Source organism: Rhinolophus sinicus, linkage group LG15, assembly GCF_036562045.2.
Source record: "Rhinolophus sinicus isolate RSC01 linkage group LG15, ASM3656204v1, whole genome shotgun sequence".
NCBI lineage: Eukaryota > Metazoa > Chordata > Mammalia > Chiroptera > Rhinolophidae > Rhinolophus > Rhinolophus sinicus.
The window spans coordinates 24,517,378-24,530,414 of NC_133764.1; the positions used below are offsets into that span (position 1 = coordinate 24,517,378).

Below are 13,037 nucleotides of genomic sequence, written 5' to 3' on the forward strand. Positions count from 1 at the left end.
GAAGCCAGGAATGGGAAGCAACTGTCTTTCCGTCCCCCCACACCCCCCTACACACACACACACACACACACACACACACACACACACCACGCCAAGACCCGGACGGACGTGCCCAGTGGCACCCTCCACTGCTGCTCACGTGTATAGGGCCACACACGTCACCCGAGCTTAGCCCAGGCACACTAATATAGGACTGTGCACTTAGTACCAATCTCATGCCTGCACCCCGGACGCACGTCCCCACTGCCCCTCGACCATACATCCCCAAACCATCCAAGCAGGCTCACGCAGATCCACGCTCAGTCACACAGACCAAAGACATCGACAGGGGCCAACCGGGGAAGGTCCCCGCAGTGGCCCTTGACCCCGCAAAAGGTATGGGGCCAAAGACCGACCGGCAGCGCAGCCAGGCTCCGGTCCGCGTCACCACCCGGCCCATGTCCGTGCCGGATTTCCCTATTGCTGGAAGCGCGGAACATACTGAGCGCGTGCAATGGACCGGGGGCCGGGAGGCCCGCGCCCGCCGGACGCCACGGTCCAGGAGGGCCTGGGAGAGGGGGGGGTGCCGCTGAGTGCGCGTCCCCCGCCCGTCTGCTGGGTCGGGCCGATGCGAAGTGACAGGGGCCGGAGCTTTGTTGTGGAGCCTCAGCCGCCTGGCGCCAGCTGCCCCCGCCCGTGCCCTCCCCCTCCAGCCCTAGGCCGCTCGCAAGGCGCCCCCCGGGGCCTCTTAAAGAGACACGCACTCTCAGCCCCGCGGACCCCCCAGAGACGCCTATTCCCGAGAAGGGGAAGAGGGATAGACCCAGGTGGGGGAGGGGCCGAGCAGGAGCTAGGCGTCTCGCGGCGCCGCTCAGGGGTTGCCTGGGCCTTCCATGCGCGGGTTTTCGATGAGTCAAGGATATTCCTCGCTGGAGAGTTTGGCTGGGGGGTGGGGATAGGGGTAGATTCAGAATCTTGAGAGTGGCTGTAGGAGGACCTCAGGTTGGTTGCCGGACGATGGGACAGGACAGACGGTGGGGACCCGGCCTAGAAAGAGCTTGTGGCCCGCGGAGGGCAGGTCCGTAGCCCAGTTCCTGTGGCCAGGTGGGTTTGTGGTCCCCAAATACAGCCGCTGCACCGTCGCCACCCTGTTTCTTGACCAAACAACCCAGGCCAACATGTATCACATTTTCTGGGCCTTGAATCCCTGGACCAGCTACGGAACTTCCCTAGGAAAATGTCCAAATTGCACACACTTAAGTGTACACACATTCTTCCAAATACGAATGTACGTGTACACACACGACTTTGCAAATGTATTCATGGATTTCCAGGCCCGTGCCCCGATTCTCAGCTAAGGAACGCTGCCCTAGCTATTATCTGGTCACCTCTCCGACTGCGCAAACCTGTCCATACACGTCCCTCCCCAGGGGCCACATCCTGCCTAAGATGGAGCCAGCAGGACTTTGCCTGTGCAAAGCTGCAACGGATCCTATCCCGGCTGCGTAGACTGCACAGCGCGGAGCTGAAGATTCGTTCTAGACAGGAAGCACTGGGTTGCTCCTGCAACCCAGCCAAGAGCAAGGTCGTGAAGAAAAACCCTGTGGGGGCGGCACCCATTTGAGCGTTGGGTAGGGGAGTTACAAGAGCGCCGTAGCAGGATCGGAAAAAATAGAAATAAGGTCGCGGAGGCCAAACCGCTCCCGCGGTCCCGAACTGCCCCGGGCGATCAGGCTTTACATGCCAAGTCCGAATATGCAGCGACAAGATGCCCTGAGACTGGATGTGCGCAGCGATGGGCAGGGTTGCCTGGGTCACTGTTGGATGTAGGCTATACGCTCCCACCACGCGGGCACAAGGCTCGCGTTGGTCAAACTCACCCGCACTTGTACTGGTTTTGCGGACAGGAGTGTCACCCGTGTCTAGCGCGTGGTCCGTCTTGTCCTTCGGAACGCCACCGCCAGGAAGCAATCTGAGTGTTGGCGCACGAGCCCGATTCAAGGCAGGTGTGTGGCCGCTTCACTTTCTGGGAGCACGCCTTAAGTTGCCGCCCCCGCGGAGCACAGGGCACCACAACACTGGGCGCAACACACACACACACACACACACACCACGGGGGGCGGGATACTGGGGCTGCTGGAGAACGAAGACTACGAAGAGTGGGGAAGAGTGGGTGGGGGGGTTCAACCACAGGTGCGCACCGACATTCCGACCCCCAACTCTTCTTCACTTGGCACTATTAAACTTGGGAGATGTGCGCTTGCGGGAGTCGGAAACTCTAGGAAAGTGGCACAAAGTAGAGAGAGGATGCTGGTGTCTAGGATTAGGGAGACTTGTGTCTCCGGTACCGGATGCGGCGAAAATTCGTTGGGTTGCAGGTCAAGAATCTGGGGACCGGGATCCGCCCGCATTGTGCCGCCCTATGCTCAACAGACGGTACCCTCCCTTCCTAGCCAAGGGGATTCGCTCTCCTGGCCATCCGAGGGCTCAGGACTGTGTCGGGACGCAGACCGACATTGGGCTGAGTCCAGAACTTGCCCGGAACTCCAGGTTCCTTCTGAGTCTTCCTGTGAGGGAATGCGCGGGTTAGGGGGTCCCCGCGTTTCCCGAGTGCAAGGCCGCTTCCCAAATCCCGCCCACGCCGGCCCACCAGGGCTCTGCCACCGCTCCACTCACCAGCTCCCGCCACCTGGGTTCTGCTCGGGGACCTCCGCCGCCCGCGCCTCCCGATTCGCCCGCCCACCGGCCACTCTTTCCAGCACCCGCAGCCTCCCTCCGGAGTGCAGGAGCCCCGGGCGGCGCTGAGGCCGGGAGCGAGGTCGAAGGCCAAGCTGGGGCGCGGGCCAGAGAGGCCAGGCTGCCGGGCGCGGGAGAAGGAGGGCGCCCCCTCTCCTCTCGGGGCCGTGTCAATGCTTTGCACTAGGGGCCGTCGTGCGGCTGGGGTCCTTCCCCGGGGCCCTGGGACCCGGGCGCCCCCTGCCTCAGGCCCTTTCGGCGGGCAGTGTCGGCCGGCGGCGTTTTCCCAACCCAGCACAGGCAGCCTCAGGAGCGGGCGCGAGGTGGGGGCCGGGGCAGGGGGAGGGGTCTCAAGGCCCGCTGGCCCGTCATTGGTTAATATTTTATTCTGTTGACATGTTTTCTTACTGCTGAGGCTTCCGACACCTTCTCCCCGGCCCCCCCTCCCGGCCAGAGCTTGGCCGGAGCTGTCAAAACCCCGCCCCCGGAGACCCACAATTGGTCCAAAAAGCGTAAAATCAGCAATCAAGGGGGGCCTGGCTCGTTAGCGCAGGGGATCCGAGCAGGGCAGGACATGTGAGATAGTCACAGTTTTCCAGAGATCACGACAAGATCTAACCAGTCGCGCGTGGTCCCCGGCGCCGGAGCGGGCCAGCCCAGCCCAGCCCCGCGCAGAGCCCCCGCCACCCCCGCGCTCAGAGCCCGGGGCCCCTTGCCTTGAGCCGGACGGGGAGCCGGGAGGAGCTACCGCTGCGCTTGCCACCCGGGTCGCCCTTCCTCCGCGCGCGCTGCCGCCCGGGCCGGGGGTCCGAGCCGCGCGCCCCCGGCCCCGGCCCCCGGGCGACTGGGCCGGATGTCCCGATGAGAGAGCCGGCGCTGGCGGCCAGCGCCATGGCTTACCATCCGTTCCACGCGCCACGGCCGGCCGACTTCCCCATGTCCGCCTTCCTGGCGGCGGCGCAGCCCTCCTTCTTCCCGGCGCTTGCACTGCCGCCCGGCGCGTTGGCCAAGCCGCTGCCGGACCCGGGCCTGGCGGGGGCGGCGGCCGCGGCAGCGGCAGCGGCCGCGGCGGCCGAGGCGGGGCTGCACGTCTCGGCACTCGGCCCGCACCCGCCCGCCGCGCATCTGCGCTCTCTTAAGAGCCTGGAGCCGGAGGACGAGGTGGAGGACGACCCCAAAGTGACTCTGGAGGCCAAGGAGCTGTGGGACCAGTTCCACAAGCTGGGCACCGAGATGGTCATCACGAAGTCCGGGAGGTAGGACGGTCGGCTGGCCGGAGGGCTCGCTGGCGGGCGGGTTGCGGGACCCGACAGCACCACCAGCGCTGAGCCCGCGGCTCGCGGCTCCCGGTTCCGTCCCGGAACCACGCTTAGCTCCCACAGACAACCAAATGACTTTTCAAATCTGGCACCGATTGATTTTTTAAAAACATTAAAACATCAAAATCTCCCGAATTGAGTAAAACGAAAACATGCTCTTAAAGAATAGTTCCAACTGTTCTGAGTCCCAAAGGCGAGGAGGCCCCGCCTGGTCTCCGAGGTCTCTGCTGCAACTTCTTAGCCTCGCGGCCTTGCTTTCCTGTCTCCCCATCTGGCTTGTTGCTCAGGGGAGACGCAGTGTATCCCGGACTCTTCTCCCACCCGGGATCCCAGAATGGGACTCGCACCCTGCTAGACCCAGGCTGGCCCGCTGGTTCCCGCCGGCTGCTCCGTTCCTGGAAGCGAGCGTGGAGCGGGCCCAGCTACAGCCTGACCCTGCTAGGAGCCTCCATCCGGGCCTAGGAGCAAGGAGCTCCGAATACACACACCGCCTCAGGCCTTAAAGCCAGAAGGTTTTTTATAAAACCACAGCCCCCAACCCCTCCACCCTTTGACTCAGCCACTGAGAGTCCAGGCCTCAGGCTCACCCTCTTCACCCGAACTTCTAGGTCAGCGTCCCGGTTCAGCACTGTAACCCAGTTCCCCAAACATCCTCTGAATTTATTTCTGGGAGCTTTATGCCCAAGTAGGTAAATACCCCACACGAATTTCGAGGAGATTCAAGAGAAGCCAGTGTATTTCTAGAGGGTTTTGATTTCTCTCTTGGACATGGGCTTTCATCTCAGATGAGGGCGAAAAGGGGTCACCAGATCTAAGCATAGGGCCAATCGGAAGCCTTATGATAAGAGAGGGTCTGACAGGCAGAAATGGGATTTCCCAGGAGTAACAACCACAGATTGGGTCTCCCAGGAAGTAAAAAGAGGGCAAAACAGTGACAACAGGGAAACAAATGCGGAAGCTCCAGGCAGTGGTGTGTGTTGGAAGAGAGGTGTCCTCCGACATAGAGCTGGGTCCCATGGCGTCTTCCCCTTTCCCTTCTTGCAGGCGGATGTTTCCTCCCTTCAAGGTGCGAGTCAGCGGCCTGGACAAGAAGGCTAAATACATCCTGCTGATGGACATTGTGGCCGCTGATGATTGCCGGTATAAATTCCATAACTCACGCTGGATGGTGGCTGGCAAGGCTGACCCAGAGATGCCCAAACGCATGTACATCCACCCGGACAGCCCGGCCACCGGAGAGCAGTGGATGGCCAAGCCGGTGGCCTTCCACAAGCTGAAGCTGACCAACAACATCTCCGACAAGCACGGCTTCGTGAGTGCTGCTGGGCCTGGGGATGGGACTGGGAGTCGCGCACCTGGCGCTGCAACCCCGGGTGGGAGAGTGAGGCAGGAGGATTCCCCAGAGGGGAGTGCTGGCTGAACCCCCAGAGTGCCCCTGCCCAGGTCACTGCCTGGTGGCCTGTGCCTGCTGGGCATGGGCCCAGAGGGCTCTGTTCTGAAAGCCTGGGGAATGGCGGGGTCCCGGCTGGTAAGTTTCAGGCAGCTCACAATCTCGGCTTGGGTCAGGCATTTGAAAAATCTTTCCTAGCATCCAGTGGGAGGCAGGTGCCCCTGGAACTCCATTGTGCAGCCACTGATCCTTAGGTGCTGAGCTTGGAGAACCTACCCACTACCTCAGCTTGTCCTTAACCTTCCCCAAGACCCCATGTCCCCATCCCTCTTCCCAAACTATGAGATTTGAAAATTAAATCAGCACCCTCCACACCTTCTCTGAGAATACATTCTCTCCTCCCACAGGCATATGACTGACCAAGGGGAGGGAATTTGGGGGGTACTCTTGCTTTCCTTCTGAGCCCCAGCGAATGGGAGGGGGGGTTCATGGGGCAAAAAGGACTGCCCATTCTGTGGTAGGGCAGTCAGTGAACCCCTGAAGGTCCCAATCTTATCTTCGTGGGGTTACTAGGAGCTTAGCAATTAGCCCAGGAAGAAAAGTTAAGAGTGGAATTGTAGAGGATTTATTTTGTTTTATTTCTGTTTTCAACTGGGGTAAATGTTTTTTAAATGGAAAGAGAGAGATTGCGATAAACAAAATTGAGAGAAAAAAATAGAAGAAAAATAATTATAGGTGAAAAAAAGAGCAGGGAAGACAGGAGAAAAATAGCACAGGGTTGGGAATTAGGGAAGGCAGAACTATGGCAGAGACAGATGGAAAGAAGTCGGGTCCCGAGAGAGTAGCAATGCTCGGGTCAAAGGCTGGGGGCTGCCGGCTGACCCGCGCGCCCTCCCCGCAGACCATCCTGAACTCCATGCACAAGTACCAACCGCGCTTCCACATCGTTCGAGCCAACGACATCCTGAAGCTGCCCTACAGCACCTTCCGCACCTACGTGTTCCCCGAGACCGACTTCATCGCGGTCACTGCCTACCAGAACGACAAGGTGCGCTGGGCGGGCAGCGGGCCCAGCGCCTGCACCGACGCCTCCACACACGTGCAGGCTCCAACCTTCCACTCACACCTGCCTGCAGTCCCCCCACCCACCCACCCACCCCACGCCCTCACAGCCCACTCCCAAGCACCAACTCTCTCATCTGTAAACGCAGCACGCACGGAAATCTCCCAGGCTCCCTCCCAAGTGCGCGACACGAACACACCCGCTCGCGGGGGCGCGCAACATCTGGGAGCTCGTTAGGGTGGGGATGTTTACTTAGCAATTAGTAGAGATTCCGGGCCCGCGCTGACATTTTTACATTTTATTCGTTTATTTCTTGGCTTAGGGATGGGAATTTAAATGAAGAGAGGGCGCCCGAGGCAATCTGCCCAGGCTCTCCCGACTCTAGGAACCCCACGCTAGGAACCCAGGGCCCAGTTTTCACTCTCCCGAGGGACCCAAAGGTCGGGGCAGGTGACACAGCTCCACAAAGCACCCCCTTCTGGGCCAGTGCAGGCCCCGGACCTCTTGGGAGGTGCTTAGAGACTTTTCCATCAAGCCAAAGGGTTTTTTTCTGTCTGCTGCCTTTCTACACCCTCTCTTTAGAGGGGCAAAGCACCGCCCCCACTAGGCCTGTATCCGTGTGTACGACTCTCCCGTGAAGTTTTTTTGTGTGTGAACCGATGTGTATACGCGGGTACACCGTTTGGTGCACCATTTGGGGCGCCCTGGATACGTGTGGAGGCGTATTTATTCGTTTGTTCTGTGGGCACTTGTTTTGCGTGTGCACGGGCCCGTGAGTGTGATTTGTCTTTCGTGTGTTTACGGACCTGCGTGTGCTCTGCTGTCTGTGCGTGCCTGCTCAGGTGCCGGGTTTGTTTAATTTGAGTGACCGCCCGGGCCTGTGTGCATGCTTGGGCAGATTTCGACTCTGCGCACAGCTTTGGGCCTGTGTGTGCAAGCTGAGCGATTCTGCCTCGAATAAAAGTTTTGGAGAAGAGACGCTATCGCTTTCCACAAGGCCAGCCCTCCGGCCTCTCCTCGCCTTTGGGCTTGGTTCGCCCATCCCAGGCGGGCGGGTACCCAGTAGACACTCCGAGGCTCTCCTCTGGGCCGACATCGGCTTACCTCGGGGTGCCTCAGGCCTGGCTGGATGAGCAGCATCCTGACCTGGCGCCGCCCCCTCGGTCCCTGCAGATCACGCAGCTGAAGATAGACAACAACCCGTTTGCCAAGGGCTTCCGGGACACCGGGAACGGCAGGCGGGAGAAAAGGTGAGGGGTGCGCCAGACCGCCGAGCGGCGCGTGTCTAAGGGAGCAGGACGTGGGAATGGGTGCGCTCCCCTCTGACCGGCTCTCTCTCCCTCCGCTCACCCCCAGGAAGCAGCTGACGCTGCCCTCTCTGCGCTTGTACGAAGAGCACTGCAAGCCCGAGCGCGACGGCGCGGAGTCCGACGCCTCATCTTGCGACCCTCCTCCTGCGCGGGAACCGCCACCCTCTCCGGGGGCAGCGCCTAGTCCTCTGCGCCAGCACCGGACCAGAGGTGGGGAGGGGGGATCGGGCGGTCCGACCAGGGGTTCAGGAAGGAGGGAGAGAAGGGTCTCCTGAGGACTCCGGGCTAGTTCTTTGCTCAGCGTCAGGCTAACCTTAAGGCCTGGGGGAAACGTCAGCAGAGTGTCTGGGATGGGACTTCCAACCCGGGACTCCCCGGTAAGGGCGGTCCCTGGTAGCCAGAAGATCCTGCTGGACTCCGAGCTAGGTCCCTGGCACTGTGCGATTCTGTGGCAATAAAGGAAACTCTACAGGGCTCAATTTCTCCCATTGTAAACAAGGGGTCTTGGATTAGGTGACCTGCCACTGCCCCTTGCCCGACGAGGATCTAGAAGCCTCCGACTTGGCCTCCCCGACAGCCGGCCTTTCCAAATCTCTCGGACCTGGCCCTGACACGGGGAGAGCCTTCGCAGTCTGTCTCTTCCCCGGCCCCTGTAACTCCGCGCGTCCTCTCTCCCCGCAGCCGAGGAGAAGTCGTGCGCTGCCGACAGCGACCCAGAGCCCGAGAGGCTGAACGAGGAGCGAGCGGGGCCAGCGCTAGGTCGCAGCCCGGCCCTGGACGGCAGCAGTCCCCCTCGCTTGACCGAACCTGAGCGCGCCCGGGAGCGGCGCAGCCCGGAGAGGGGCAAGGAGCCGGCCGACAGCGGCGGGGAGGGCCCGTTTGGCCTGCGGAGCCTAGAGAAGGAGCGCACCGAAGCCAGGCGGAAGGACGAGGGGCGCAAGGAGACCAGCGAGGGCAAGGAGCCCAACCTGGCACCACTGGTGGTGCAGACAGACAGTGCATCCCCCCTGGGCGCTGGCCACCTGCCGGGACTGGCTTTCTCGGGCCACTTGCACGGGCAGCAGTTCTTCGGGCCGCTGGGGGCTGGCCAGCCGCTCTTTCTGCACCCGGGACAGTTCGCCATGGGCCCTGGAGCCTTCTCCGCCATGGGCATGGGTCACCTGCTGGCTTCGGTGGCGGGCGGCGGCGGCAATGGCGGAGGTGGTGGGCCAGGGACCGCCAGCGGGCTGGACGCAGGTGGGCTGGGCCCCACGGCCAGTGCGGCAAGCTCCGCCGCACCCTTCCCGTTCCACCTCTCCCAGCACATGCTGGCATCTCAGGTAAGACCTGTTTTCTGGTGGCAGCACGATGGAGGGAGGTGGAGCGATGTGGGTGGCTGAGGTGGGCACAGGGCTGAAGGGTGCCATAGGAGATCCGATAGTCAATCAGGCAAAAACTCAGTCCTGGAGAGACCCGATGAACATTCTCTTTGACATTTAAGTTCAAGGAGACTAAGACTACAGGTTCAGGGTCTGACCAGGGCGTTGCTTCTGACTCCTGTGTGACCTTGGGCAAGTCCCTGAATCTCTCTGGGCCTGTTTCCTTCCCCATAACCATAGCATAGAGTGAGTCACCCATTAGATTCTTCTTGCTCTGACAGACTGGGGCTGCCCCTGGCTTTTGTGAAGTCCACTTGCCTGGCCTCAGGACATTTTTCTTGGGAACAAAGACCCTTACTGTCAATCCCTGAAAGGCCAAGGTGGCTGGACAAAAGGAGTAGGACATTTTGCAGTATTTTCTGGACAAGTGACCACCAAAATGACCCACCTCTAGATGGGTGCGTCATTTTCTAGGCCCTCCAGGAAGTCCTTTGACCTGACCAAGGATAGGGCTTGGTTCCTTCCTCCACCTTGGGTCTCCTAACTCCCCCCAGGACACACGTGTCAGGGAAGAGGGGCTCAATTTTCTGGGCCTAGGTTGAAATTCTGAGCTCCCAGAGGAGAGTTTATGAAACCGTGGCCAGCAGCAAAATAAGGAGATCCGATGAGGAGAGAGGCCTCTTTGGTTGCTTGGGTGGAATATTCCCTGTGGAAAGATTTGGAATCTCTTCATTCAGTTTCTTCCCTCTGAGGTTTTTGGCAAATTGAACCCTTGAGATCTTATCTTACGGGAAGCAAAACAGGAGTTCAGGTCTAAGAAGGCTCCTTTGGTGCAGAAGCAAATATTTTTTAAGTGGGAGAGGGGTTCTGAAATGAGTTTTAAACAGAGCTCAGTGGAGGTGGGGGTGGAATGAGTGTTCAAGGCACTAACATCACATATCTGGAGCTCTGAGCTGGCACAGGGGCCTCTGGAAAATGGAGTTCATGGCCTGGAGGTTGAATCTGCACCCTTGATTCTGTGTATATGTGAATGCCTCCTCCCCAGACAAATTCTGGTGATAAGCACGGGCATCACAGAGGTCATGGGGAAGTCATGGCTTCTAGACGTAGTCTGGTCAACAGATGCAAGGCCAGGGTGAGAGTACCCAGAACTCAGGAGGCATCACTGGCTATTCTGCTAGTGGTTAAGTTCCCAAGCCAGGGTAGCCCGCCCCTGGCCATCAGGTAGAGCCAAACCCTGGGAGATCTGACGCCTCCCTCCTTCTCCCGACTTGAGATGCCAGGTCTGAATGCCCAGTAGGGCTTGACCTTCTAGGAAGGGTATTTTCTCATTTCTGACTAAGCTACTTCTTTCTTTCTCTCTGCCTGAGCCAGCCCTGAGTCTCCCTAGCAGCCCAGCATAGTCAGCTCCTTGCTGTCCTCCCCATACCCACATACTGTGGGGAGTGAGCCATTATTTCAAAGGTCAGATAATCCAAAAGTCTGGCCTTATGGACTTAGGCGATGTTTATCCAGGGTTTCCTGGCTACTATGCTCTTCACAGGCAAAGACTGCATTCCTTCCTCAGCTGCCACTGAGGTGCCACCAGGAGTTCTTTATAGAGTATTCAGGCCCGTTTGTAAATTGCTTGGCATCTGTGCCCTTCTCCTGGCCCAGGCAGGAGATCTCTGTGCAAGTGAGCAGATAGAGGGGGAATTTATGAAGCTCCTCCCTCTACCTGTGCTTCCTTGGCCCTTTGGGGGCACCTGCAGATAGAAGGGCTGGGGAGGACTGTTCTAAGTGAGCAGAAACTCCAAAGATAGCCAAAGCCGCCTGCTTGCCACCTGGCCCTACACCTGCCCTGTTGCCTCCCTCTAGGCCTTTGCCCATGCCAGTTCAGCCATCTGAAATGTTCTTCCTCTTACTCATACTGGCATAGAGCTTGATGGCTTCAGGGCTTTGCGTCAACCAGATGTGAGCTCCCCTCCTAACCGGGTTTGGCCATTGGTATACTGTGTTGCTTGGGGTTATAGTTATATGAACTCTGGTCTTATATTCCTAAAACGGCAAAGATTGCCACTTGTAGCACCACTCCCAGCACCCAGTTCATCCTCAGGAACACCTCAGGCAGGATGTCTAACTTTTGTCTTGTTCTGTTTCTTCCAGGGAATCCCAATGCCCACCTTCGGAGGCCTCTTCCCCTACCCCTACACCTACATGGCAGCCGCTGCGGCAGCCGCCTCCGCTTTGCCAGCCACCAGTGCTGCGGCTGCAGCCGCCGCCGCTGCCGGCTCCCTCTCCAGGAGTCCCTTTCTGAGCAGTGCCCGGCCCCGCCTGCGTTTCAGCCCCTACCAGATCCCGGTCACCATCCCACCTAGCACTAGCCTCCTCACCACTGGGCTGGTGGCGGAGGGTTCCAAGGCTGCAGGAGGCAATAGCCGGGAGCCCAGTCCTCTGCCCGAGCTGGCTCTCCGTAAAGTGGGGGCCCAGCCCCGTGGTGCCCTGTCGCCCAGCGGCTCAGCCAAAGAGGCGGCCAGTGAACTGCAGAACATCCAGAGACTGGTGAGTGGGCTGGAGAGCCAGCGAGCCCTCTCCCCAGGCAGAGAGTCACCCAAGTGAGGGGTTTGCCCAGCTGCTCCGCTGCCACACAGGCCTCCTGGGCTGCCTGCCCCTGCTGCTTGGGACCTGTACAGCACAGAATGGGTATTTATTTAAATAAAGGAGCAAAAGCGAGCTGAAGCAGCCGGAATAGAACCCCGACCAGCCAGTGAGACCTGGGACACTTTCCTGGGCCTCACAAGTAATCTGGAAACTCAGTCGCTTTGGAGACACTGGACTCAGTCCAGATCTGCTCCAGTGTCAAGGTGGCATCGCCCGGGGGGCCTCTTCGGGTCCTCCAGCTCTGTGAGGAGGCCTCATCCCCGGCCAGCGGTCTCTTCGTGAGCCAGGAGGTGCAGGAGTCAGGGGTGGGAGCTTCGGAGGGAGCCCCAGAACCCCCAGCCTACTGCCCAGACCGCTTGAGAATCTGGGATGAGGGATGCTCGGGTCAGTGAAGATTGAAGTCAGTGTAGACTTAACTGGGAGGGATCCGTTCTTTTAATCCTCCCACTTCTTCCCCCCTGGGTCAGCGGAGGGAGTGGCACTTCTGCCTTGAGTCCCCAGGGAAAAAAGATATTTATGAAATAAATGGTAATTTGTGTAAATAAGCTTTAAGATTCCCAGAATATGCAAATTGGTATTAATTTATTCAAAGGTGTACATGGCTGTGTACATAATATTTAGAGATTAACTCATAGCATTTAAATTTTTTCATTTTACATGAGCATCTATATTGTACAGGGCTGGGGGCGGGGGATTCCTTGGCTGCAGGAGAAGGCCCCGACCTCGGGAGGAGCTCCCACCCCGCCAGCCCCTCGGCCCCTCAGCCCGGGCTTTGCTCGTCTGGCCCGCGGGCTCCACCTCAGGTTTTCACTTTTCGCTCCGGAGCGAGACGAAACGACAAAAAACGAGAGAAAAACAATAAAACGCTACAATGCGAAGTGAACGGCGCTGTGCGCTCTGTGGACCGCGCGGGGCTGGGGCGCAGCAAACGCGCAAGGAGGGACTGGAGGCGGGGAGAAAAGGTTGGGCGCCCCCCACTCGACCGCCGCTGCATCCCCGGGGCGGCAGTGGGGCTAAGACGGCGGGCTGAGCTGCGAGGCCGGGCGGCGCCGGCACCGGCCGAGGGCTGGGCTAAGAAAGCGCGGAGCCGCCTTGGGCCCCACGAGCCCCCAGCGCTCTCAGCGCGGGCCGCGTCCCAGGCCGGGGGCCGGGCTCCCTCTGCTGGCCACTTACCTCTGTCCGCAGCTCCAGCCACTTGTAGGACTCCCCCGTTCTCTTTCTGGGACACCCTAGCGGAAACGC

General features: G+C 59.7%; 1 protein-coding gene across 1 annotated transcript; it reads left to right on the forward strand.

The window, feature by feature from the left end:
- Positions 1 to 3,298: 3,298 nt before the first annotated feature.
- On the forward strand, positions 3,299 to 12,673 carry TBX2 (T-box transcription factor 2). Its single transcript, XM_019732617.2, has 7 exons — positions 3,299 to 3,971; positions 5,079 to 5,346; positions 6,326 to 6,472; positions 7,661 to 7,737; positions 7,844 to 8,007; positions 8,479 to 9,116; positions 11,301 to 12,673. The coding sequence occupies exons 1-7, from the start codon at positions 3,577 to 3,579 to the stop codon at positions 11,751 to 11,753; spliced, it is 2,142 nt and encodes a 713-aa protein (XP_019588176.2). The 5' UTR covers positions 3,299 to 3,576; the 3' UTR covers positions 11,754 to 12,673.
- The last annotated feature ends 364 nt before the right edge of the window (positions 12,674 to 13,037 follow it).

Excerpts from the sequence above, each read along its gene's own strand:
- TBX2 (XM_019732617.2), top strand. The coding sequence starts at position 3,577 with ATGAGAGAGCCGGCGCTGGCGGCCAGCGCCATGGCTTACCATCCGTTC. Across the intron at positions 5,347-6,325 it reads TCTCCGACAAGCACGGCTTC|ACCATCCTGAACTCCATGCA; the intron begins GTGAGTGCTGCT and ends CCCTCCCCGCAG. Across the intron at positions 6,473-7,660 it reads CTGCCTACCAGAACGACAAG|ATCACGCAGCTGAAGATAGA; the intron begins GTGCGCTGGGCG and ends CGGTCCCTGCAG.